This window comes from Etheostoma spectabile, chromosome 12 (assembly GCF_008692095.1).
Source record: "Etheostoma spectabile isolate EspeVRDwgs_2016 chromosome 12, UIUC_Espe_1.0, whole genome shotgun sequence".
In the NCBI taxonomy this organism is placed as follows: domain Eukaryota; kingdom Metazoa; phylum Chordata; class Actinopteri; order Perciformes; family Percidae; genus Etheostoma; species Etheostoma spectabile.
This window is the reverse complement of record NC_045744.1, coordinates 8,344,118-8,370,789: the sequence shown is the minus strand read 5'-3', so window position 1 is coordinate 8,370,789 and position 26,672 is coordinate 8,344,118. Positions and strand designations below refer to the sequence as shown.

Genomic DNA, 26,672 nt, shown 5'->3' with positions numbered 1-26,672 from the left:
GCCCAGAGGCACAGGAACCTCAGTATTGACGTAGCTCTTTAATCCCAGGGTTGGACGTGACCTTGCCATGTCAAACCCCCCCAAATTTTTTTTCCAGTTTCTCTAAATTATTTGTCCTTTATCGTACATCTATTGAAACAATATGAGAATATCAATTTCATACGAACAGTTGAACAAAATGCATTCATCCTGCACTGAGAAATGCTATTTTATTGCAGATAAAACATTAAATGTGCTTAAATGTAGTCATCATTTGTTTTCTCTGACAGTACTGAGCTGTAATATTAGAGAAATTAATGATTCATAAAGGCCGTTGGAAAAAAATATCAAAGTCTTAACCTCCTCCTCAGGCACCCTGTAAAAAAAGACATGACGTGTTCACATTTCAGTGCATATTGTGAATTCTGTGTCTCTGTGTGTGGATGAATCATTAGTCTATATTGTGTGGCTTTTGGCCTCAGTCAGAAGTGTTTCCCCCCAGAGCAAGAAAGGCCTGCATCTGTGAGGATTGGGTTGGGATTTTCATTTTCTTGAAACACCTTCTGTTCTGTTCTGCATGGTCCCACTGGGGACCACAGTGCTGATATTTTTAGAGGGCATGTTCCGAGAGCCTCAGTCGCCAAGAGGGAAGGACAATGGAGGGTGTGATGTTACATCAATACTTGGCGCAAGTGGGGGAAAGGAAAAATCCTGGGTGGCCTGGATGAGTCCTGGAACGCCTTTCCTTAAGGAATTTCACAGTTCAAGAGCACCCTACAGAAGGAGGATTTAAAATGGCCGCCCATGTATATGGACACCCGGTATATATCATACACCCACATCTGCGCGCATCGGTGCAACGTACTCCTTTTTCCGCAAGCACTGTTAAATGTGTGCTAGACAAAAAAACAGGTTTTCTCCTAACATTCCCCTCCGTAGTTTTTAGGACAAGCTGAGGAACACTTGCATCAGTAGGGCTTAAAATGGATGCCAGTGAAGTGCAAGGGCTCTTCTCCCTGACAAAGCCTAAACCAGGGTGGCTTGATTGTTTGATTGTAAGTATGGCTTTTTTAATCATTCTTATTGTGGAGCGTAATGTCACAGCAGGGAACCAAGAGGCCTGCAGGCCATGTTGCCTATTTGCTAGTGGCTGTTGCAAGCTAGATTTATGATGAAGATGTTTATGGTGCACCGTGAGTGAACAATGCAAGGTTTGATTTGTTGTCCGAATATTTTTATCAAGTGAATAACTTTGGAATAGACTGGTTTCTTGAAAGATGATTCCTAGTCCTGGTTCAGTCAGTCGCCCACCCCTGGCACTGCTGCAGCACAAAGCCAACAAGAGACAAAACTGCAGATGGATTGAAGAATATTGATGTGTGCGACCCGCGGCTGCCTGCGAGCAAGGCTGAATAATTTAGGGAAGTGTGTCGTGACGACAGCCTAACACACACCAATCTCTGTTTTGCGTGTCTTACTGTGCACCATACATCCAGAGTTCTGGCCTAGATGTCTTGATATTATGGCAAGGTCTGTCTCCTTTGATAGACGCTGACTGATGCAATTCAGCTCTCACTGGCACTTTCTTTGGTCGAGCCAAAACTGCAATCCAGGATTTATTAACTACACATATTCCCATCAGTCTAGTTTCATATACTGAAGTTTTGCTTGGGTGAAGCAGGGCAAACACAACGTAAAACCATTTCTAATAACAGAGGTGTGTGTGTGCATGTGTGTATTTGATGTGTGTGTGTGTGTGTGTGTGTGTGTGTGTGTGTGTAAGCATCATGCCACCTTGTCTGTGTGTGCCTGTATATCTCTCACCCTCACCTGCCCATAGTTCTGTTATGGCATGAGTGGTTGAGTTACAGAGGACCAAATTGAACCTGCATTTTTATTACAGCTTTTATTATTGTTTTTATTAAATCCAGAGTCTAGAAATCCATTTTATTGTCACCCAGAGGACGCTGTGTTACCTCACTGTGTGGGTCAACCCTCTGACTATGTGGTACTGTCATTTCCTGTGGCTCGGCAGATCCAGAGTGCGCCCTCGAGAGGGCGGCGGAGGATGGTGAGACCAGGCGTCTGAGGAAGAGGCTGCTCTCTCCAGAGGAAGGAGAGGAGGGAGAGGAGGACGACGACGAGCCTGCGCTGCACAGCTGCGACAGCTGCCGGCAGGTGTTCGAGTCGCTGAGCGATCTCACCGAACACAAGATTAATCAATGCCAGCTGACAGGTAAACAACGTTCAGCCCACCGAGCCTCCCCTCCACCCTGCCACTCAGCTCTTCTCCCACTCCCACTCTCGCTCTATGCCTTCACCAGAGAATATGCCACACTATGTGTGTTAGTACACTGCACCAAGGGGAGCACAACACCAGACTACCAGTTTCCTTGGTAGATATCCAACAATCAGACACACACAGACCTCACACACATAGCACATTATTTGAATGGGCTGTGCATCTATGTCTACAGGCATACCATACAAATAGGCCTCCATGTGTCCTTATAATAGATCACTGAAGGCTACATTATGTGTATTTATAGGATGTGCATTGTGTCCTTGCCTGTTTCAGTGTAACATTTTACACAGCGCTATACTAATTCTAACATTTCACTTAAGTGTGTAATGCAGCTATGAAGTCCCTCAGTAACCATACCACCAACTGGAAACGGATCCTTGCTCCAGGAAAGTCCCTTAGCTGGTCCCAATGCTAGCTCGCTGCAGTAGTAATACCTAGTGGGACTGAAAGAGAAGGATGCCATTGGCAGGCTGTGTCATTGACCTGTTGATGGATGAATAGGGCTATAAATACTCTGACAAGGTGGCAGACAGAACTAATGATGTGAACTGAAGGTTTCCATGTGCTTCTCCTGGACTTGCTGTCCTCCTTTACACGTCCTGATGGGCTCGCATTGAGAAACACCAATTGACACACATTCCCCCATGTTTGAGCATAGACCTTGTCTCTTACTATGTTATTTAAAAACAGAACGTGTACAGGCTAAGATGTAAAGGTCAGATTTCTAATGTGGTAAAGAAGATACTGTTTTTCGTTTCAAAGCAAAGTCAAAGCACTGTTCATGAGAAGGCTAGTGTAATCTCCTTTCTGTTTACATTCAAGCACAGATTGATTTCACATTTTACAACCCATGATCAGCAAACCCAAAATTATAGGGTAGATATCCCACAAGTTTTACAAAGATTTTCCATTAACTTTAAGACTCACGAGCCAAGTCCTGTGATTGTTTGTGTGTGCATGTGTGTGTATATAAGCGTGCACTTCTGAATTCTGTCATGCTCATATTTGTGTTCATTTAAGCAGAAATGCTTGTGTGTAGGCGTGCTTTTGTACATATTCCGTATGTGGGCATGTATGCGCATATGTGTTCCTCGGGTGTGCTGGTGTGTGCTAATTCAAAGTGACACTCAGTTGACTAAATGTGTGAAAATCAATGCATTGTTTTCTTTCACATTACTGTCATCCATCAAAAGCATTCATCGGTTTAAGGTAGACTAAGTGCAGAACCTCCTGCCACCATTTTCTTTCAATGTAACACCAAATTCCATCAAGCCAGCGCAGATTTGTGGACTGTCTGTTTGAAGAACTTATAAATAAAACACTCACCCCTGATTTCCACCAATTGCGGAACAGCTGCATATCCGCTCCAGAACGGAGGCGGAGTCAAAAGGTTTCCATTAAAATCAATGTGTGTATTTTCACTGACTGTGGAACGGCCGCTATCTTTGCCGGATGTCAGAGAGCTCCGCAGCAATTCAGCACAGGGCAGATTGTAATGGACAGAAAGTCAAGCACAGAAACAAAATAAAACATCTGGTTAATTTTCAAAATAAAATATGCCGTGCTCACGGCACATCATATTTCCCTGCATTACACCTTGTCATAATGTCATAATGGACGGAGACAGGCCTGAAGTCAACAGGTCAGAGGTTTTGTGGTTCTGTTTATAGAAACTACAACCTGTAATATTCTATACTATACATATATGATCATATGTAATTTTGCGAGATCTGGAGTTGGTGGAAATCAGGGGGTAACTCCTAATTTCCACCGGTTGCAGAAGGTCCGGATTTGTTGCGTAACGGGTACGATTTCGCAAATTCATGTAGAATAGAACCCTAAAACCAACACCAGTTTGTTTCCATCCAGAGGAGTAGAGGGGGAACAACCCTGTGCTGGGTTTTCAAGGAGTAGTGCAGGGAAATATGATCTGCCGTGAGTTAATTTTTGAAAATTAACCGGATGTTTAATTTAGTTTCTGTGCTCGACTTCCTGTCCTGCACAATCTGCTGTGTGCTGAATTGTTGCGCTGCTCTCCAGCATCCGGCAAAAATAGAAGCTCTGCGTATCTGCTCCGGAGGGCTGCGGATCGCCAGAGCTGGGACGGAGTCGGAACGCAGCCGTTCCGCAGTCAGTGGAAATACACACATTGACTTTAATGGAAACCTAATGACTTTGCCGCTGTTCCGGAGCGGATCAGCAGGAAATTAAGAGTTAAGGTATTATTTAAGTCATAGGAGCCTGTGCTCTGTCACTGCTTAAATTAAAATTAAAATTTGGTTCTAAATTATACTTATTTGGTGGTGTAAAATAATCTGCAGATAATCAGCAATGTTAAAAGAGTGCCCCTGATTTGATTCAGGGGCAGGCCTTTTATGTTCAGTACTGTTGTAATGTGGTCATGACTGACTCAGCCATATTTTTTCAATAATTAAGCCTGGCTTTTATAAATGTCAATCTTACGGACAAATAACTCTTAATTGCTCAATGATGAAAAAAACTGAGTTTGGATAAGAGCCCCCATGGAAACCAAACAAAAGAATCTAATTGCCATTAGGGTATTGTGATTGTGCAGAAACACTCTATTAGTATTCAAACACAGTGGGAGAAAAGAAACTTCTAGATGGCATACTAAGTACCATGAATGTGTGTGTGTGTTTTGTGTGTGAGTGTGTATGTACTTATGTGTGGGTGTGTTTGTGTGTGTGTGTGTTTGTGTGTGTGTGTGTGTGTTTTCTCTGGAATATGGGAGGAGATTTCCTATGTGGCATTATGTAGACATCCATGACCAATTAATCTGTCTTACATCAAGTCTCTACTCACAGATGGATCCTTTATTAGAACCATTTTCTAATCAACCACCAGCACCTGCTAAACCCTCCATTTTTACAATTTTAAATGTATTTTTGGTAAACACATTGCAGAGCTTGACTGGAACCAATCCACATATGTAGATTTGCTTGCTGTTCTCTGACAGAACTCAGCTCTTTCCCCCGCTCGCTCACATCGTGTAAGCACATACAGTGTTTTACCAGAACCAGACATGCCTATATAAACCCACTACCTCACGTGTTTATTCTGGGCCTCATTATATTTCATGTCTACGCTCTACAGTAAAACACAAGTTTCGCCACAGGAGTGAGACAAAACAGACTAAATAAAGTCTATACAGATTCTAGCTGCATGTCGACCACGCCCGATGGACAGAGAGAAAAGGAAAAAGATGTTACATGTCACTGCGATCAATGGCGGCCATTGTCTCCCCCCCGTCTGGCAGATGTATAACACCTTTCCATGCACTTAAGCCATGACCACTGCAGTGTGCTAAGGGAGCGCATGGGTATGGATTGCCTCGTGTCCCTGATGCGATCGGTGCTATTGATCGCACTAATGCTGGACTGCGGAGGAAGGCGAGAGTCTGAGAAAGGGAGTGAAGACGGAGGGAGATGGGGAGCGAGAAAGAGAGAGAGTGCTGCAGGAATGCATCCCCAGGGAGCCCGTCTTGGGCTGGGGCAGGGCTTCAGGAATGCTCCCCAGGAGATCCCACTGAAGGCTAGGGCAGGGCTGGAAGAATGCTCCTCTAGAGAGTTGAGAGTGGAGGCTGGCTGGGGCAAGGCTAGAGGAATGTTACCCCAGAGCACCCCTTTAACTCCGGAGCAGAAGTGGAGGGGCTCCGCGGGGGAAGAGCGCTCCCCCGTCCCCCGTCCCCCCTCCGGCTCCAGGATGGCTGCGGATCAGGTTTCCGTGTGGGGATCAGCATCCTGCCGACAGGGCTTTAGGCTGCCCTAGGGAGGAGACAGGAGGCTGCAGGCCTTGCTATTCCATAGGCCTTTCCAAAAACACTTCACAAATGCTTTGTCTCACTGTCTCACCCCTTGCATTGTTACTGGTACTTCATGGAGAAAGAGAAACAGTGTCTACAGTTTGACTTTTGTTTTCAGTTGGCACAAGACAGTTCATCTGCAATATATGAGATTGCAATGGTAGGGAAGGAAACATGCCCTCAGACCCACTCACCAAAGAAATACCTTGCTCCTCAGCTCATTTCAACTTGTGTTTACTAGCTAGCAAACACTGTAAATAAAAATAACACATCTAGCTCAGAGTTTAATTCAAAAGATTGCATTTTCACAAAGCCTTTCACTGTCAGTTCTCCAATTCCGTGTCTCTGAAGGTATTTGAATAGCCCAGTGCACACATGGGCTGTCAGCCTGGTGGCCATTCTTTCATTACGTATCCAGCTCCCTTGAGTAACACCTTTTTTTGTGTCCTTCACTGGAGGAGGGGCATAGTTTCTCCCCCAAGAGTGATCTGTGCCCCGCTATTTTAACCCTCTGTGAGATGACCTTTTTAATAAGTGTCTTTCTCTGTTTTCCTGCCGGCCACTGTGCGAGCAAACAGAGCATGTCTTCTGCTTCCCTCAGATAAAGGAATCAATCAGAGAGGGTGCAACAGAGAAAGAGAGAGAGATAACTGGGCCATATATGGATTTATATTATGTAGATTTCCCCTTTCTTCTTCCCTGTAGACATTGCAAAATGCACTCAGCTTCAATAAAATACATTTCAGATTTATGAGAAAAATAAAAATGAAATATTAATACTCTGTGAAAAACAATAAGATCCCCCCACAATGAAGAGGATGGTAATATGAGAGAAATAGTTTAGACACATTTCTAATATGAAGTCTGTTTGCAACGGGGAACAAGACAAATTTTTCAAACCCACTTATATATGTTTTCCCCTTTCCATTCTCAACCACGACATGCTTGTTTGAAGTGTTTGAATTAATTTACATCAAGTCGTCGGGTCAGCAGCATGGAAACATTCAGTAATACCCTCAACTATGAACAGGCTCCTGGCAGTCCATGTTTTCTACTAACTGTTTCCAACCAGCTCCTATTGGTTGTATGGGAGGTTTTTTTTTCAACTAACTTGTGTATTGATCCAACAGCTGCTTTGTGGCTGCCAAGAAGAATGTGCCAAACTGCAAAGACTTTATTTGCTTCAAAAGGGCTCACATAAGAGGAAGGCGACATGAGCAAGACCTGATTAGCCGAACTCTGAGCCACTGTCGTTCATCAGAATTTCTGCTGTGTTTTTGCAGTGGCGTCTTGCGACATCCTGGTACAAAGAGCAGCACACTGATTACAAGGCTTTGAAAGGAGGAGAGGCGGTCAGGGGAGAATAGCTACTTCTGGCACAACGCAGCCACCGAAAAGAGAACTCATGCTAGAGTGAGCTCTCAGAATTGGGCTCAAGTCTTTCCTGTGAAAACGTGTTTGTGTGGGGGGCATGTTCTATGTGAGTGTCTACTGGAGAAAGAGAGATAGGTAGGGAGAGAAAGAGAGGCTGAGAAAGAAAGGGAGTATTAAAGTAGATGTTTGACTCCACAGCGTAGCATCCCTGTGCGTTTCCTCTCTGTGCGACAGTGCCAGTAACGTTAACAGGAGTGTCATTAGGAATTCAAAGCATATGCCCTCGTGAGGACGCCCTCTTTCTCACTCCCCAGTGCTTCACACCACACATATTATGCACTGTATAAAGTATTTATTGGTCTTTGTGAGACTAGGGCTGCATTTCCTGCAGAAAACAATCAAAAGGAGAATAGCGGAGCCTGCTTTTTATGCTTGTGTTTGTGTGTTCTTCACAGAGATGACGATGGCCTGCACTGCAACTCCTTCATATTCACATCCCCTTCTATCCAAAACATTCTCCTATGTACTTGCCTGCTCCATCAGTCATTGGCTTAGGCATGCAAACACACACCCATACACGTATTATCGCACGTGCACGCTCACATGATCCCTCACAACACCTGCGTGCTTGCACTCTGCATTTTAGATGACACATAATTCATCGCCCAAGAGGGTAAACACATGCTGTGTTTCATCCAGTTGACCTCTTTCTTAAGTAGGTAGCCACAGTAGCGGGGGTGACATGTGGACAAAACAAAGATAATCTTATGTACTCACCTAGAACTACACGCACTGAAAACACTTAAACTACTGACTGTCGGGTGACAAAGACCTGGCCATGGAGCGGTTGTCTCGGTTTCTCTTGCTCTCTTCATCTCTGCCTGGCCCTGGCGCTGCCTGCTCTTTGTTCACTCTCTTCCTCAGCCTGCAAGTATTTTACAGCGGCACAAGCAGAAGAATGGCACATTAAATCTTAATAGGACTGCGTCTGGCCGTGTTGAATTGCAGAGCGTGTTAAGCCGGCGCTTTCCTCCCCCTTGGCACACGCTCGTGGAAGTGGAAAACAATTGAATAAAAGAAACCGCTCCCTCCCTCTGTAACACAAGTGACTTCGGCTGCCCTGCTGAAGCTATGAGACTGAACTGACTCCGGCTCACAAATGGCATAAGCCCGTGCTGAGAAACTGTAACATAAATAGCATTAGTCCTTTTCAATATGCATAGACATACACTGGAAGGTAGACACAGGATTTACCTGACCACCCACAATGTAGCTGTTGCATATTCCCTTCTCAGTGACCAATATGATAGAGTACAAGAGGACAAAACTAACCAGGAGAGACAAGTGAAATGTATTGAGACATGGGAAGGATAGAGATAGAAAGGGGGATGGGTAAAAGACAAAGAAGCAGAGAGAGACAGAGTCAATGTAAGAGAGTGCCAATCTTAGCAGCAGCAGCGATGTGAGTCCAGGCCTGCTTTGTAAGGCAGTCAGAGGTGGTAATTAGCCAGTGATGAGTTGACTGGTTGTGTGTCCAGTGCACAGCCCTGCTGGGTGGGGCTGTGGGAGGTAGATAAGGCCAGCAGTGGGCTTATCGCTGAGAAGGACAGGCACCAGGCCTGCCAGGCAAATCCACCCACAGTCCAGCCGCATTTTATTAACAACATCATTAATGCCCGACAGGTTATGTGCGGTGGCTCGGAAGAGAGACAGGAAAAAGTAAAAAAAAAACAAATAAAGTCTCAATTCCTGCTTGGCTGGCCAGTCTAAAGTACATAGGCACCGGTTGACGTGTTTTGAAAGCAAGGAGCTTGTGGAGATGTTTACCAGGTAGGCAGCCAACGGAAGGGCACGGAGAGCAAGCTTGGATCTCACCTCTGGGTTTTGCTCACTCTCCTCTGGGTCTGCAGAATTCAAATGATTTTTTTTTCTCTTTCAAACGTGGGACTGCACACCAGAATAATGATGAAGCAAATACAGAGAAACATAACTAGGCACAAAGCAAAGGCAAAAATGTATTTTTAAAACTTTATGGACATTGTAAACTTAGTTTTATAACAAATGCTTTGTGAAATGTTTTTTTATCAATCTGCAAAGTACAATCAGGTGTGCAAGTTTTGTTTTTTTGTACCTTTTTAAAGTAACAAAATACAATGTTGCGCTAAAAATGCAAATACCTTTAGAAGGGGTTTTGCTTTCTTTTGCTGTAATCTGATTTCCTTTGATCAGATGGCACCTTACAGGTGTCTGGTGTTATTTGGTGAATGAGCATTCTGGATAAACAATCGTGTGAAGTGCGGGATGTGAACAAACACTTGATTTGTAATTAACACTCTGTATTGGCGTATCAAATGCCATTGAACTTTTCAATGTCATGCTTCGCTGAGATAATTTACACCAGGTGTTGACGGAATGTAACGTGGCTTTGAGACAAAGAAAAAGTCACCAATCAACATGTACCTCATTCCCAGACACTTTAAAGAAACACCAACAGGCTTTGGAATCATGTCACTAGTCTCTAATGAGAAGGTCATAGGATTTAGCTTATGTCTGCATGGAAATGTTCTGCACATTGATCTCCATTGGGCTTTTTCCTTAGAAGGCTTTTGCCAAACTCACCAGTAATGGGAGAAAGGAAGGAGGGAGATGGAGGGCGGTGGAAAGAGTGACCAGTCCGACAGGTTTATGTCTCCCAGCAGGCTGAGCTCCATGGAGCGGGCCCACAGGAAGGAGCGGAGCCAGCTGTGACGGCATCCTGCAAGCACTGTGGTTTCGGAACTTTGGGGCTACACTATCACCGACTCAACATTTCCCCCTCTCCTCTACCCCTCCCAGGGGTTGTTTTTGTTGGCTAGGGGGTACTGTTCGGGTGGGGGCTGCTAGAGGGCTCTGTGGAACAGCCACTCCTAAACTTCAGGATATGTGGAGTTGAGCCACACACAAGGACAGGGATTCTCAAATATCATGTGAAGTACACATTTGTTCCTTAGCGCTAATTGCCATTTTCAGACTGGAAGGTGGGTTCATAAATTTAGTTTTATGGGCAGGATGGGTGTCGTTTAAGGTCTCCAAGGCCACCAGCTGGACTGTGCTTTGGCAAAGAGAACATTGTGTGTCGGTACAGAATGTAATGGTTTGACAGTAAAGCCATGCTGTCAGAGATGTCCTCTTAATGTTAAGAGCAGTGGACAGTGGGGGGTCCAACACCACTGAGAATGTAAAGGTCATCTAATCTATTCCACCTCCAACCTGCCTGGTTGATCGATCATCCTAGAGGAGTCAATCAATTTGATCAGAGAGCTTCTCCTAAGAGATGGCCTCCCAACAAGTGGCTGGGATTCTGCGGAAGGCTGCAGAGTGTGCCAGCTTGGTACATGTCTCTGTGATAAATCAAGACATTAAAATCCTTAATTAAATAGTAACTAAACACCTGTGGTAGCCATTCTCTAAGCAAGCGACTGATTTACTGTAAGACAGCAAAGAACATGCAACCATTACTATTACTATCACTTTATCATGTTATCAAGCTCATTCTATATGCAACGCATGTACATTAAAATCAGATCAACATAATCCTGCCGGACTGACTGACAGCCAAGAGAGATTGGGCCATGGTAAACAGAGTGGTAATCTGTATATTAGGACATTATGTGCCCCAGTCAAAGCATGATGCATCTTTCTCATCATGAACTTGGTTTGTAGAACATACCCCACAAACAAAGTCAACAGACAAAACCATTGTGTGATTGGTTTTTAATCCAATTGCATTATTATTCAGGCCTCCCATTGGCCATTCATTACTCTCACATGGAGCCTGTGTGGGTTGTTATCACCCAATCAGACTCTAGACTGTATTCTGGAGAGCATGCTTTCGTTTGCATCCTTTAAACCCTGTGAGCCGTTCCTCTCTCTAGGCCCGCCAACGGAATACCTAATTCCAAAGTAAACTGATTGCTCTCTCCAACAAGATTACGCTGTGATGATGTTAGCCAAATGAGGCCGCTTTTCGGATGCAACCAAGGCAGGCAAGGATGCTTACCGCAAGATGACTGATCAGCATGTTAAGAGAAACAAGGTTGGGAAAAAAAAGGAGACGAAAACGAGGGATAGAAATCGAAAGTGTGTGAGAGAGTTGTGAGCGTGGGGGTAAGCAGAAATGTAATTTGCTTCTCACCTCAGGCAACTGGGCTCGGAGGCCAGTAAATATGCAAACAAGCTGAGCCTGGCCATCAATATGAAGACCCCAGATGATTACTAATCTCCACCACAGAAGTAGATTGAGGTCTGTCAGCACCATGCTACATGAGGAAAAAAAGAGAGTGGTGAAAGTCCAAACTATATCTCCATATCGGCCTCAAACATTATGCACAACTCAGAGTTATGGGTGACCTTCTGTTTGAGACATACTATTCATGATGCATACTCAGTCAGCAATACCACACCATTAAAATAAAGGGGACCCAAACCTAAGGATACATTCATCTTACATCAATTCAGAAACTAATGCAAAAACTTCTCAGTAACTTTGAACCTTGTTCTCAACTCACCCCAGTCTTTTCATCATGGAGAACTCCTTGTCTGATATGAGCTCCTAGACGTGAGGCACAGTAGTTTACCAGCCCATTGTCATTCCCCATCCGTAATCCGGGATAAAAAAAACCTATGGGACATGGACCAGGCTGGAGTCATTAGGTGTGTGCATGGCTTACCCAGACAGCTAGATAAACCAGATGCCTCGGGATGGCCAGGGGTCATCTCTCTGTGAGAACAAGTTGTTGATGTCCTTGTTTCTCTCTACCTCTTCTCTGCCCGCTCTCCTTCTCTCGCCGCTCTTTATCATTCCTTCTCTTGCATTCTTTCTTTCTTTCTGTCTCTCCCTTGATTGTTCTGCACAGTCATCTCAAACACAGAGGTCCGTGTTGGAGCTTAGCAGCCGAAGAACCTGTCAGCTAAAGGGAAGGAGGAAAGACAGACAGGGGAGCTGTCTGTGGCCCTAGGTTTAATGCCTGAGGGTGTACTACGTGTGGAGGATAGTTAGTGCAGTAGGACGCACCGCAGTCCGCAGGTGAATCCTCTCATTTTGACTTAGTGCATTTGAATCATCACCTCTAGGGGGGAGTGTTATGACTTTCTGTTACAGAAGGTACCTTCATATAATATGCTGCAAACGTTTCTTTCTTTTATTTTTTTCCATCTCTAAATACAGCAGGAGGGATATGTAGGAGGAATATATATTCTAAGAATGTATTTCCAGTCCTAAACATAATTGACTATTTCTTGTATTTTAGAGTGTGTTTCCTGCATAGAGCTTTACCCTCTGCAGTGAGTGCACAAGGCTTGAGGATGTTTACCTGGCATGGTGCCTGTTGTAGCTGCCCTCCTGTTGAGGAAAAGCAGGTCAGGCTATAGTTTTGTGTTTGTTTGGTTGTGCATGTGAGTAAGAGTGTGAGAGAGTGTGTGTGTATGTGTGTGTGTGTAAGAAGGGGAGATCATTAGGATGGGAAGGGTCAGAGAGCGCAGGGAAAATAGCAGTTGAATCTTCAGTGTAACCAAAGGATAGGATGGGTGGGTCTGGTGGTGGTGGTGGGTAACTGGACCCTCATTCCAACTGAATCATCCATCTGCTCAACCATCAATCTTCACTCTTTCTATCCCTCTTTTCATTTACTCATCCAGCCATTTACCATCCATGCCCATGGCCAAAAGGCCATGTCTCTTTGTGGCCCTGATTATCTGGACCAATTTCCCCTGCAATTTATTGCCCAGCCAACCACCCACCTGGTCAAGCAGCATCAGGCTTCTCAAGGTAGAGCCACTCATCCCAGCAAGCTCCTTCCCACCAATCACATCCTGTTTCTTCCTCCTCAAGCCTCAGATCTTTTGTGTTTTAGAGTTTCAATTCAGTACCGGGGTAGTGAAACCTTTCCTCCTTTTTTTTTTACTGTAAACTGACACCCTCAGCAGCCATTGTTTAATGTCCTTACCCTTTTCCATCTTTGTTTTCTATTATCATCTTCCATTTCTATCTGTAGCGTTGTCTTTGCTGCCTCTCCTCTTTCTCTTTCTCTCCCTCCCTCCATCCTGTCATGGCTCCTCAGTATTCTACTGCTGTCTTGTGTGGAGTGATTTTGCCCAGACACGTCTGGCTCTGGGTAAAGTGCGGTCCCCAGAGAGCATGCTCCGCAGCCCCCAGGTCGCCGGCACCATGAATACATTATGATTCCCATTTCCATCCTGTTGCCACGGCAGCACTTTTGGAGCCGCAGGGCGATTAAGACGTGTGCTGTCGATACCCTGATAGGAGCAAAAGTTGGATCTGGAAGCTGGCCTTTGATCAGATACCGTCCTCCTGCCTGTTATATATTGGTCGCTTCAATACAGGAAGACCAAGAGGAGGTCTTTTGGGCTTCTTATTGGTTTGACAGGCTCACCTGCTGTACATAATCCATGCATCCTCAAGCCCTTTTTCCCACCTCTGTGTTTTATCTCCTTTCATGCCTGAAACCATTTCCCTCCCTTATTCTCACTTCCGTTGCTCCTCCCCATCGCTGCAGTTCAGCTAAGGCAGCATTATACGCAGTCTCTCTCTGCTCTCTGATATTCTGCTTTTCTCACAAAGGAAGCAACTCCCTTACCTTTTATTGTTTCCCTTTTTTCTTTGGGGGATGATGTATAAAACATGGTGCCTCAGGTAGAGGATGTTGGGTAGGAAGCCATGTCCCCCTAAATGGCCAGCCGTGTGCATGCGCCTAACACTTCACTGAGCAATCTGTCAACATGTCAGCAACACATGTTTTGTAAAAAGCCTCTGGTGGGAGCCAGGGGAAAAAAGGCACTCCTGCCAGACCAGAGAGGAAATGCTTTTTTCTCCTCTATGCAGTGGATTTTCTATTGCTGGTGCTCAGTCCCACAGGCCCCCCACCACCAAACTCCCCTCCCCCACACATACACCCGTTGTCTGCACTTCAGAAATTTGAACTGGGGACCCTCGAGGGGGTTTACTGGGAGGGTGGGGGTGGGCTGGGAGGGAGGGGCTCCCTCTTTTTCAGAGCGTATGAAATTGTGAAGGTATATTGTGGCAGGTCCCCAAGCGGTCTTTTCTAATACCTGAGTTTCTGGCGAAGCTGGAAATTACCAGCGGCTCCCCAGAGGGACGGCTTTATCCACACCAGGAAGGGGAGCAGAACTCAGTGGGGAGGTTACTTAATGCATGGCTGAAATAAAAGAATTTCTGAGACAGAGGCTGAAAAGCAAGCTTTTTTCTTTTTCAACCTCCCCCCCCCCCCACCTCGCTCCCAGTTCCCTTTCTCTCTCTCTTTTCCTCCCCAGTAGTATAGTTTACTACTCTCTGCCTTCTCTTGAAGGGTTCTAGTTTAATAAACTTTCAGAGGATCCTGCTGGTGCAGACAGCTAGACAAATACCCTTGTGTGTTCTCTTTTGTCGGAGATACAGCTTTTTGTTATGTTCTTGCAAATTTGATTTCTCCCTCTGTCTTTCGTTTTCTCTGCCGCCCTCTGTCTCTCTCCCCCTTTCTGCATTTGTCTTCATCTCCCTCGTCCTCCTCTCCCTTTCTGTCTCCCTCCTCGATACACACACGCACGCACACGCACACACGCACACACACACACACACACACACACACACACCACACACACACACACCACACACACACACACACACACACACACAAAGTCAAACTCTGTCTCTTGTGGTTGAGTTTATTGTTTGGTCTGTCTCTTCGTTCTCCCCTTCTGTGCTCCCTTTTGTTTTCTGTATGTTTTGTTGTATTGTTGCAGAGAGGCTGAGATGCAGATAGAATGCAGACAGTTTGCCCTGGGTAAAGAGTGCGCACAAGCACCCTTGGTATCTATTTAACAAAACACATTCATCTATTTACACATGACCAAATGTGTAAAACTCTACCTACTTTTTAAGCACAGGGTGTATGACATTTAATGCATAATGTTTTGGGGGCAATTTACTCATCCCTGTATGGCCCTATTTTCTACTTATTGTATGCCAGGAATAATAATCATTATCTGTATCGAATGTCCATAGGTCATTAATCTTGCTTTCTTCATAACCTAAAAAAACAATATAAAAATCTCCTCCTCCCATGTATGAAATACCTTTCCCTCTTTTTCTTTCTCCCTCTATCTTCCTCCCCCTCTATACTGTTGGTAAATAATTCAACCTTTTCGCTGTAACAAGTGCTGGCCTTAATAGGGAACGGTACCTGTAGTTGGGATAAACAAGGCAGCACCAGTGAAACAGAGGGATTTGAGCTTCATGAGGGCAGAGAAATAAGTCGTTTCCTTCTGAAAGGCAGAGTAGACTGGCTGACATTAATTAAACCCTATAGGATAAAGGTTATCTGAGGCCTAGCAAAGCAGAGACCGTGCATGTGGGATGTTATGTCTGCCGAATCCTAATCAAGACTTCTTATTAAAGCGACATGTGTGGGCTCAGGCATGCATAATATGCACGATGTGTTTGTGCTATTATGTTCTGTATGATGATCTATTGATGTAACAACATTTCACCTTCAGTTACAGATGCAAGCTGATCATCCAGCTAAATGGTGAAGAACAATCTAGCTACCACCTCTGCTACATTTTCAGTGTTCCTAAAAATAAAGACCGGTGCAACTTCCTAGAGAGTTCCATGTTTAGAAAACATTGTGTTGCCCACCATGCCCTGTTGTGGGAGGTGTGCCTCCGGGATCCTCCCATGGTGCACCTGTGACTGAGTCACCTGACCCAAGCATCAGCATGGCGCTCGGCTGCCATGGCTCATGTTTTACAAATTACCCAGGGGGTTGTGCACCTCCTCTGTGCCCATATTTTCTCCCTGCTGTATGCATAGTGCGTGGGATTATATTTCCCAAATCCAACTCCTCCCTCAGACAATGAACCGCCGCATGACAGCCACCTCACTAACACGCAAGATTGCTAAGGAAAATACAAATTAAGGAAGAGAGAAAGCACTGCTCTGACCTATTGGCTTACTCTGTTTGTGCTGGATGTATGCTGGTTAAAGAAAAAAGAATCAGCATGGATACTGTTACCAGGCAAGTAAGATTTTATGTATTATGTGTGTGTGTGTGTGCATGTCATCAGGATTCCATTTTTAATCTATTTCTCTCACTATCTTCCTGACTCATCAACCTATTTCCATGCCAAATGTAATTACAGGTCACCTTATTGGTAATGTTTCCTTGATATTTAAAGAAGCCACATAAGACAGACACTGTAGGTGTAACGCAGGTTTTATAACCCCCTCATTGTATGCTGTTTCTATATTAGTGGTACAGTAACACCAGCTCTTTCACAGTAATACCCTAATAGTAATGTTGACTCCTTTCATATACAGATAAAGGCTGATGTCCTCTCGTCTACAAGCCCAATGAAAAGTAATTAGCTGATATGGATGTTGCTGTCAGTGATAATGGATATTGGGGGACTATTACATTCACTCTCTGGAATGATGATCCTTGAAATGGGTTCATCACAGTAAGCTGCACATTCAGATAGACGTAAGATTACGGCATACAAGAATGAAAGCTCCAAGTTACTGCAGGAGAGTTGCATATACCTTTTAGGTAATGGCCACAGTATCTCACAAAAAACAAAAAAAGATTTAATATACTGCAGTCTTCTCTTTTTTATTAACACATGACTCACCTCCAATATTGGATTTATTCATGTAATATTGTATAGATTCAAAATATAAAGTCATACTGAGCAATTGAGGTCTTTTCACAATTTTACTTGATGATGATGATAATTCATATGGGGGTGTTGGTTGGAAGTCATCCCAAGATCCTCTCCAGAGAGAGACATAAATAGCCTCCCAGGTGGTGGAGTGTAACTACGTAAATGGTTACTAAGTCAAGGAGTGCTGGGACTATGTAAATAGGGTAATAAGAAGCATCCATTGAGGTGTTGGGGTGAGAGGAGTGTATTTAGGGTAAGATGGTCTGGATCAATGGAAGTAATTTGCCAGGACAAGACGCACATCCAGTATAGCGCATCTCCTGTCCCCTACTACTATCTGTGTGTCAAAATCCTTTCGCTACTGGAAACAACAAGAACAGCTTCAGAGCTAGCAAGCTTACATTACACGCTAAAAATGGCACATTTTGAAAATGTGATTAGTGCAATAAGGCAGGCCTGCCTGTTTTTTTGGGAAATCATTGTAATGACTTACAAATAATATGTTTATGGCATTTACTCTCTGACTGGAACATTTTGGTGGGGATTGCAATGGGCGGACAATTTCACAGAGCCACCATCGCTGCATTGGAATTTAGCGCCGCCCAAGACGATTGTGATTAATTTAAAGACATGCAAACAACCCAGATCATCTTCCCCTCCTGTCCTAGAATGTATCTGTTGCGTAGGCTTGGCAATGCCAGATTAAGGGTAAGGAAGAACCTCAATGATCTCTTTTAGGAATTTCTCTACAGTGACCCTGAAAGTTTTCCGCTGAGTATGTCAGCATGCAAACTTTAAGCAAAAACAATTCAGGGAGAAGTTTTTCTCAACTGATAAATAGATAAACAGGAATAAATCAATGTGAAGTGATGAATGAATAAGTAAAATGCCCTGTAGTCATTTGTCTGGTTGTATTCAGGCCTCATATTCCAGCCCCGCAAATGAAGATGAGGGTGAGGGCAGCAAAGGAAATGCTTTATTCCGTGAAGCATGTGCATGTTTGTGTGCGTGTGTCGGTGTTTTCATAACACTTAGTAGAATTAAGATATGATGATGAGCTGCCTGGATACCGGCAGAAAACAATAGAAGGGGAAACGAAGCAAACCTCTAAATCTGTCTGCCATTTGCGCTCACATACTGTACACACATGTCATGAGTATTCTGGCACAGTTACTGGGCCAGGGAAGTGCTGGTCTGGGGCCTGGCCCATTCTCTAGAGACAACCCCCCGCCTCCTCCCTCTCCGCCCCCTCCCCCCCGTCCCCCTTCCTGTGCAGTCTGTGGACACAGTCTGAGGCGACAAGGTTGCACAACAGCTCGCAAAACCTCCACTTTACAAACTAGAAATCTGTTAAAGAAGAAAAAAAAATTAGGAGGACTGTGATAATTGTGTCGAGGGGGAAATAGATCAGACAATTAGGGGAAGAAAATCTTGCCGTGGCTTTGTTACTTTGCTGGTGGTTCATTTCAACATTGATCCACCCATCCATCTGTCATCCTTTTCCCGTGCTTCTTCTTCAACTCTTCATTTCATTCTCTCTTTCTTCCCCCCTTTCTTGGATTTGAGAGTGGAGGAGCCTTCTGGCTTTAACAGAGAGGGGATGAAGATGTTTATTCATCTGGAGGGTATTAGAGCCATGATTAAGGAGAGGAGGGAGTAGCGAGGCTGATGCGACGTCTGCATCGGTTGTTCATGGGCCGCCTGCGGGAATCTGGCCAACACACCAGGAAAACAAGAAATGAAGAATGAAAAAAAAACTTGTAGTGAAATTCAATTCTCTCGGGAAAGAAGAGAAGTTTAAATTTGAGCCGTCTCGCTCACTCTTTCATTCTCAGTCTCACTCCCTGTTCTCGCAGCTAAGCTAATTATTAATGAATGCGGTTTCTGTTGAACCTTGGAGAGGTGTCAGCATTGCAGTCACTGAGGGTTAGGAAATCTTGACATTTAAGACAGGGATGCATGAAAATACATCGTCTTGCTTGAGTTGATGCTTGTTTTTCTTCCCCTCCCGCTCTCCTCTCCAAGATGCATGTTTTCTTCTCCCTCCTGGGCTGTCTTCAGTTGTTTTACCACTGACAAGCTGGGATGGCATTAAGGAGATATCAAATAGAGCCACAGTGTATTAATCAGGGGGACCAAAGGTCAAGGGTGATGAGGCATGGTCAGGCTTTTCTGATAAATGCTAATGCTAAAGCTAACACATGAATCTCGGGTTGTTTATTCATGTGCAAGTGGTTTTCGTCGTCCTCTGTAGAAAGGAAAAAAAGAGGTGTTGATTTAAGGCTTTTTAAGGGCATTTGGCAGACTAACTACCCTTTTTAAAAAATATTCCCAGTGTACTGAAACGTTGAGCCAAGTGTCTGAAGTTATCCTCAAAAAGTGAAATAATTTTAAGTTGAAGTCTAGCCCTAGTTTTATGGGTCACTATGAGGTAGTTTGATTAAAAAGAATTAGACCCTATTTTCCGAATTCAATGTGTGCTGTGCGTGTTTTTAAGTAATGGATAGCACCTCTTGAAACTTGCAGAGCAAACCCTATTTTAATGAAGCAACCATACAGTAACTCAGCATATTTCTGTGCGCACAACATTTTTTCTTCTCCAAGCTGATCACATAAATCAAATTTCCGTGAGTAACTAAGTGTCGGGGAAAATAAAACAGCATCCAAGTAAACTCTTGCGCAGTGAAGAAATATTAATAAAGTCGTTGCATAGTAAAGCACAGTGCTGCGGCATCTCTCACAGTGGCTGGCTGACTGACTGACTGGCTGGCTAGCTGACTGTCCACTGGGTCCTGCGCCTGGTCTGCTGCAGTTTTGAGGGAGCAACACACACACACACACACACCACACACACACACACAACACACACCCACAACACACACACACACACACACACACACACACACACACACAGGCTCCCCTGCTGATTAAAGCCCAGCCCAGCCCAGTCCCGCCTGGCCCAGCACTCCCTTAGCGCCAGTGCAGTGAGGCAGGCGGTGAAGGGGCATGCTGGGGGACAGATTGTCATCCTCCTTTCTCCCCCTGGGAGGCTCACTGTGGCTGCTGGTCCAGCCAAGACCTGGGGAACAGCCTCCTTCCTGTTTGTGCTGTAGCCTACCTGAAGTGGTCAACTGTCCTTCCTCTCCACACCACCTGCAACTCAGTTCTACAGGAGATGACACCATAACTCCCTCGCCACAAACTGCTCCACCTACATCCCAAACAGGACCTCTTGCCATATTTCATCGCTAAACAGTTTGGCACAGGTCGAATCACTCATCGCTAAAGCTCGATACGCCTGCTTGTTATTAACCTGAGTGAATACTGTATGACATACTGACCATTTCCATTGTTCCATGTTACTAATTTAGTTTTGCCTTAGTGATATGCAATTAAATTACATGCACTTATAATGTAAAAACACTATATGCAGCGTCACAGAGGTAATTACATGCGTGCTGTAAAGTGTATTTTGGGCCCAGTGTGATTCACTTTTAATATTTCAAACACTTCAAATCCAGACATCTGAATTAGCCCTCCCCGAGCCCACGTACTGCACCCCAAATTCACCTTACCTGAATAATGGTGTAATTAAATGTCTCCCTTTACTTTGAAAGCAAGCATGAAAATAAAACCCTCTTGACAGTTCTTGTTAACCCAGTCTCTGTGACTTTGCCCTGCCCTGATTTAACACTTGTTTTTTTCACAAAGAAATACACAACAAACAGCATGTTGGGCCAAACTTAATGACAGAAGAAAACCTTGTGGTTTTATGTTAAGCATTTGTCCAATGAAATGTTGATAATATTTCTAAAACAACTAAGTAAAATACATTATTAACAGCAACTTTAAATCCCTATTCTTTTGTTATCTAGTTTGCTAGTGTGTTGCTGGCCTCAGTGACCTCAATGTAATAGTATGCAGTTGTTATGGAGGATAAGAAATGATTTACGCGGCAGTAAGTTATCTCTGGCATGCTTTCAGAGTTCAAACACTGCAGTTATGGATTGTTACATGATGCAGATTTTCACAGACAAAAATGAGGCATATCCTGCCCAAAGCATAAGCCTTTTCCGTCATTTTAGAGGCCTGGCAATATTTCAAGAAACATTATTATTGATTGTCATCATTAGTATTGATTTCAGTTTGTCCATGTTGGTGGAAAGACATCAGTGTAGCAGGGACACATCTCTGTGATAAGTAATGGAATTCCACTTTTCATTGTGTCTCACTATCATGGAAAGAAAAAGCCCAGTAAAGGATGAGTGGCCGCCCTACTTTCCTCCTCTGGCCTTCCATTTGTCTAACTTTCCTGGGACGCCACTTGGGGCACTGTGATTTCTGGGACAGTGACCAAGTGCTCCTGTCTGAGCTGGGGGACGTGGGTAATGTGGACAAAGTAGTTGACAGTTTGCCGCTTCCCTATGGTTGAGAGACAGAGCCATGAGGGCCAGAATAATGGACACCCAGACCACAGAGTCAGGACAGCGCTTGATGTTCCAGTTTTTTTTTTTCCGGCCCCTGTGTGAAAAAATTCCCATGAGCATTTTTGGGGGGTTTGCATTTCCCCCAAATTGGGGGCAATATGCTGTGTACATGAGTTGGCCCGGGAAAAAACCGCTCTAATCACTGATAAAACCCCCGGGAAGGAATCTTTTTTTTTCTGCTGTTTTTCTACTTTGTTTGGTAAAAGATAGCAGCCTTGTTCGCTGTTTCCTCCGTCTTACAACCCTCCTTCCACCCTTAGCATAGGGATTTGATTTTCTGTAGCAAAGGGGGGGGAGGGAATTTACATTCTCTGATGGTAAAAACATATTGTGTTTGCTAGAAAAAAGAGGGGGGTAAAGGGGGACAGGGTGAGTAACACACAATGTACACCACACACGAAGCAATACTTGTATTGAGGGTTGGGGGTTCCTGGTAAATACCCCTTTTTACATGCGTATTTTTTTTTGTTAAACAGTGTGGTGCAAAAAAATAGTCTTAGCACCTGGCACTTTTGGACATACGGGAATTATCAGTGTTTCATTTTGACTGGATTTGATGTCTTAAAACAGGGATGTAGCAGGTACTGGGGTAAAACCCCGCCCCGGCCCCTCCAAAGCTCGTGTCCTCTAGCCCCAGCCTGAAACAATGAGGAGTTCATCCTTGGGTTGCCCAAAAAAAAAAATCAACCACCCCTCTCTGTCTCAGTCAGGGAGATTGGAGGCTTAGCTAATGTAAAAAATTATCTCACCACCTCCTCTATTAGATCTTAAGTGGTTGTGTCACAAACAGGGCTGTACATGATAGTGTGTTGTTCAGACACACATTGCTATTTGGGCATCAGAACAGGAAAAGTGTTGAGATGACACATGCATTGTCTCATGGGAGAGGCTCACTACTTTTCCCAGTAACTGTAAAAAGATCCCCTCTCTGAATATGAAGTAGGGTCATAGTGTTACATCAGACAAGTTGTCAGGTTTTTGTTTATTCATTGAATCCCCAATTCCCAATGTGCCACAAATACACTCACACAAACACATCTCTTATGACAACCACTACGTACAGATCTCTAGTACAACGCACAAGAAGATGAGGTTTGGCTGCTGTAAACATGGCCATGCTTTGCTTCACTAGAATGGCTTTTGAACAAAGTCAAGCTTGCTATAGAAGTGGCAGATGAGTGATAGCAAAAACACTTTTCTGATAAGATAAGGTCCTGGACCTGGATAAGAGTTTGGCTTTCCATAGAAGAGGTGTACTCCGCTGCTGTTAGCTAGTGATAAGCCATCTTGAACTGCCTCCAGGACCTCGGACACAAAAATGTCGGAACGCCAGCAGTGAGTTATTTCCAAAACCATGGTCCCTGAAAGGTTTGAGGAGGGGTTAAAACAGTGGAATCCCAAATGCCTGTTTAGTAAGCACTATGTTTAAGAGTGAACTTTGGGCAAAGCCTGCTAACAAATGTCAAATGATCTGATTAAAAAATGGAAGTAGGTAAGAAGTTATGTAAAAATAACTTTACTTATTTATGTAATTATTGCACTTTATGGGTTAAAAAGTGCTTCACAACCCCCCCAAAAACATGGCAATCATTGCTATTTTCATCAATCTGAAATAGAAACTTCCCAGAATATCTTTAAAATCATAGTTTTACACTAAATCCACTACAATGAAAATATTTTGGTAATTATTTTTTAAGTGGTATTTTACAGTGAAAAGTCTTTTATTTTACTTTGAAGACATCAGCGTGTAGCGCTGGTTGTTGTAAAAAGATTTCACAACATTTAAAAATGGGCAGACAGGTGGGTCTGAGTATGAGGGTAAAAATACTTTTGCTTTAGATTTGTATGATAGCCTTTTATTTATTTATTATTGGTATTTCAGCAAAAAGTCATTCATGTTAAAGTCATGTAAGCATGTTTAAGGACTTTCTTACTTCCACCAAATGTAACATCAAACATCCTTTAACTTTAGCCCCAATATATTTAACATGATAATTAATTACACCTTATTCAGTCTGGAATGTATACATTATAGGAATTATTGCAACAAAAGTGTAAAGAATGAGCGCTGAAAATGTTATGTTGTTCTTTCTGATCGTGCACTCAGCTCACACTATGAGTGTCTGTCTACAAGAATTAAATTGGAAAAATCATTTTCAAACTATGCGTATTATTTAGCATTTAAAATTTAGAGACAACATTTTCCACCATATGTATAATAGTCCAAAGGGAAACAGTGTCATCGGGAAAATTAATGACTTACTCTCTTAAAAATATATTCATATATCTTGCTAAACCTCAAATAGGCTCCATTAATTGCAAAAATCAAAACTGTTCCCAGCATTAAGGAGCTTGTTTGAACAGGAGTATTTACTCTGGGAAAGGGTGCTATAAATGAACATAGAGGAAATGGTGCACAAAGAGCAGTTCAGACTGGCTTAGAGGAAACTGAGACCTGCGTGTGAAGGGGGAATTTTTAGTGGTTACTTGCAGAAAAAGACCCCCCCCCCCCACACACACATACACTAATTTGTATAAAGCTGTTTCAAATATCTTTATTAACCTTACATATATGGATTTAATAAACTTGACTAGGCTACACTTCTGTTCTTTATTTCTTAAAAAAGTGTTCATGCACTGCTGCTTAAGGATAAATTTATAGTAAATATGGCTATGATCACATTTTATGCCATCCCCTATAGGAGCTCTCCAAATTAGGTTGTTTTGTTCCATATAAAATACATTTAAAAGGGAAAAAGGGAGGGGGTAGGGACAGAACTCCCAGAGAGGGACAGGCCTTAAGATGGAGGTCTTCCTCCCAGGACGTGACAGGCTGTTGGCTGGAGGATGCTCAGGAAGGCCTTGGCAGACCAACAAAGACAGCCCTTCAGCTGCAGGGTGTAGTTTTTCAGGCCCCAGCATCCCCTTTGGCAGCAGCACAGAGAGTGCTGGCGTGCACAGGCCCCCGGCCCGAGAGACAGGGAAGTAAGGCCCGCTCTTTTATTTACTCAGGCTGCTGCTGAGGCCTGGGCATTTCTTGTCTGGGTGAAGAAGGAAAAAAACAAGTCTCTCTTTCTGTTTCCTCTTGAGGTCTCCTGAGGAAGATTGCTCTTTCATCTACAGTTGTTCACACACTTGTTTCGGCCATTGCGCTTGTATCTGTGTATGCTATGTGTACATGTATGTCTGCACATCTATATGTTTGTTGAGTATTTGTTCACTGTGAGTGTGTGTGCAGGGTGTGCACTCATGCTCTCCTGTGTGGTTATTACCGAGTGTGTCTGTGTGAGAGTAAAACTGTAGTAAGTCTGACCATGAGGGTCAATTGTACCTAAAACTTAGTTTTAGCTCTGAATGCTCAAAAACAAATTACATTTTTTTCTTTTTTAGTCAGGCGTTTTGATAGCCAATAGAGTAAGACAAAGGACTAAGCGACTGCTGGAAGCTCTGAGTTTTTGGTCCAGCACACATACAACATATTTTAGTCATATGATGATACCTTGAATAGTACAATAAGTGCAATTCAGAGATAAAAGAATTACATAATTATTACTCTGTAATTGTAAAATTGTATTGTTTTAGTACACAGCAACTTCTGTACTATTTCACAAACCTAATATTAACATAGCTATTTGCCCAATGTTTGCAACGCCCCCATGTCCCCCACAGACATGGCTTTGTGTATATATGTTATTGTAGCTGAGGCACTAAATAAATAATATACATCACGTAAACAAACCTAAAAATTTGAATGATGTTGTCCTGACAGCTTAGTAATGTCTTAAGGCAAAAACACCCTCATTTAAGACAGTAGAATTTAATTTAGCCTTGTATACATGCCCATTTATTTGTTTGTTTTATATGATTGTCTCCAAGCCAATATGTTTGACTGTAAGGCATTGGCTGGGGTCATTCTTCTTGCACTGTCTTCTTCTCCTATACCCTGGGAGGCAGTGTGAGTGAGGGCAGATCCGCCCCCTCTGTGGAGGAGGGCATAGCACTGAGTCACCCATCCTCCCTCAAACCAGAGAGAGAGAAAACATTGAGACATGTGTGAGAGATAAAGCGAGTAAATCGGGCAAGGTTTGCTTCTTGAGTTAGATGTGTGCGCAGAGTGGGCGCCTTGCCAGGGGTGGGAGGTTTCCGGGAGGGCCACGGTGTGGAGGTGGGCTCTCAATGTGCCGCTTTCAGCAGTTTGGAGGGGCAAGGGAATGGCCTCCGACCCCATCTGTTTCCTGAAGATAGGCCCTGATGGGGGTAAGTGCTCAGAGAGGGCATGATATCCTGACAAAGGGCAGATCTCCCAGCAAAACAACAGAATGGGGGAGAGAGGGAGAGAGATAGAGAGACTTAGATTTGTCAGCTGAAGGAGAGTACAGAGGTTGGATCCTGAAAAGAGTTTGTGCTTTTCCTTCGTCCGTCTCATAAATCTTTGCAGTTTCCTCTTGTTTTTCCCATTCCAAGTTTTGGCCTTTTGACACAATTTTTTTCTGAAGGGGTTGGGATTACTTTGTTTTATTTAGGTAAGGAAGTTCACAGCACTTAGAATTCTGCAGCGGGAAGAAGTGGTCTGTAACCTTTTGAACTTGTGGAAAGTGGTGTTCTGTGTTTTCCATTCATATCACTGTGCAGTGAACCAGGGGAATGGAATGTCGGCAAAGAAGCGATTTGAAAAGGGACACATTAAAGTTATTGTAAAAGAAATGGGTGTTGCATTGTCAGTGGACTGGTGTTCACCGGCCATTCTCTGCACCTGCTTGTCCTTGAGTGAGATGGTTAGCCACTCGGTTGTCTTCCCCTATCCGTTTCCCTGTCCCCTTCATGCCCTCCTCTGCATCAGCACAAGGCACATTCATTCATCCTGTATCAGTTGCCTCACGGCCTAGCGCAGACCACACAGACAAATATGATAATAACGCATATTCTATAATCCGACATCTATTGACTGATGTTTTTAAAAGCCCATGTTTCATGTAAATAATCTGTT

The 26,672-nt window shown here is 43.8% G+C and overlaps 1 protein-coding gene across 1 annotated transcript in view; it reads left to right on the top strand.

Annotated features, from left to right (window-relative positions):
* LOC116698870 (zinc finger protein 521-like) overlaps window positions 1–26,672 on the top strand; it is a 90,670-nt gene that overhangs the window by 12,210 nt on the left and 51,788 nt on the right. Inside the window, 1 exon segment of the mRNA XM_032531091.1 lies at window positions 2,015–2,215. Within this exon segment, the coding sequence (XP_032386982.1) occupies window positions 2,015–2,215 (201 nt within the window).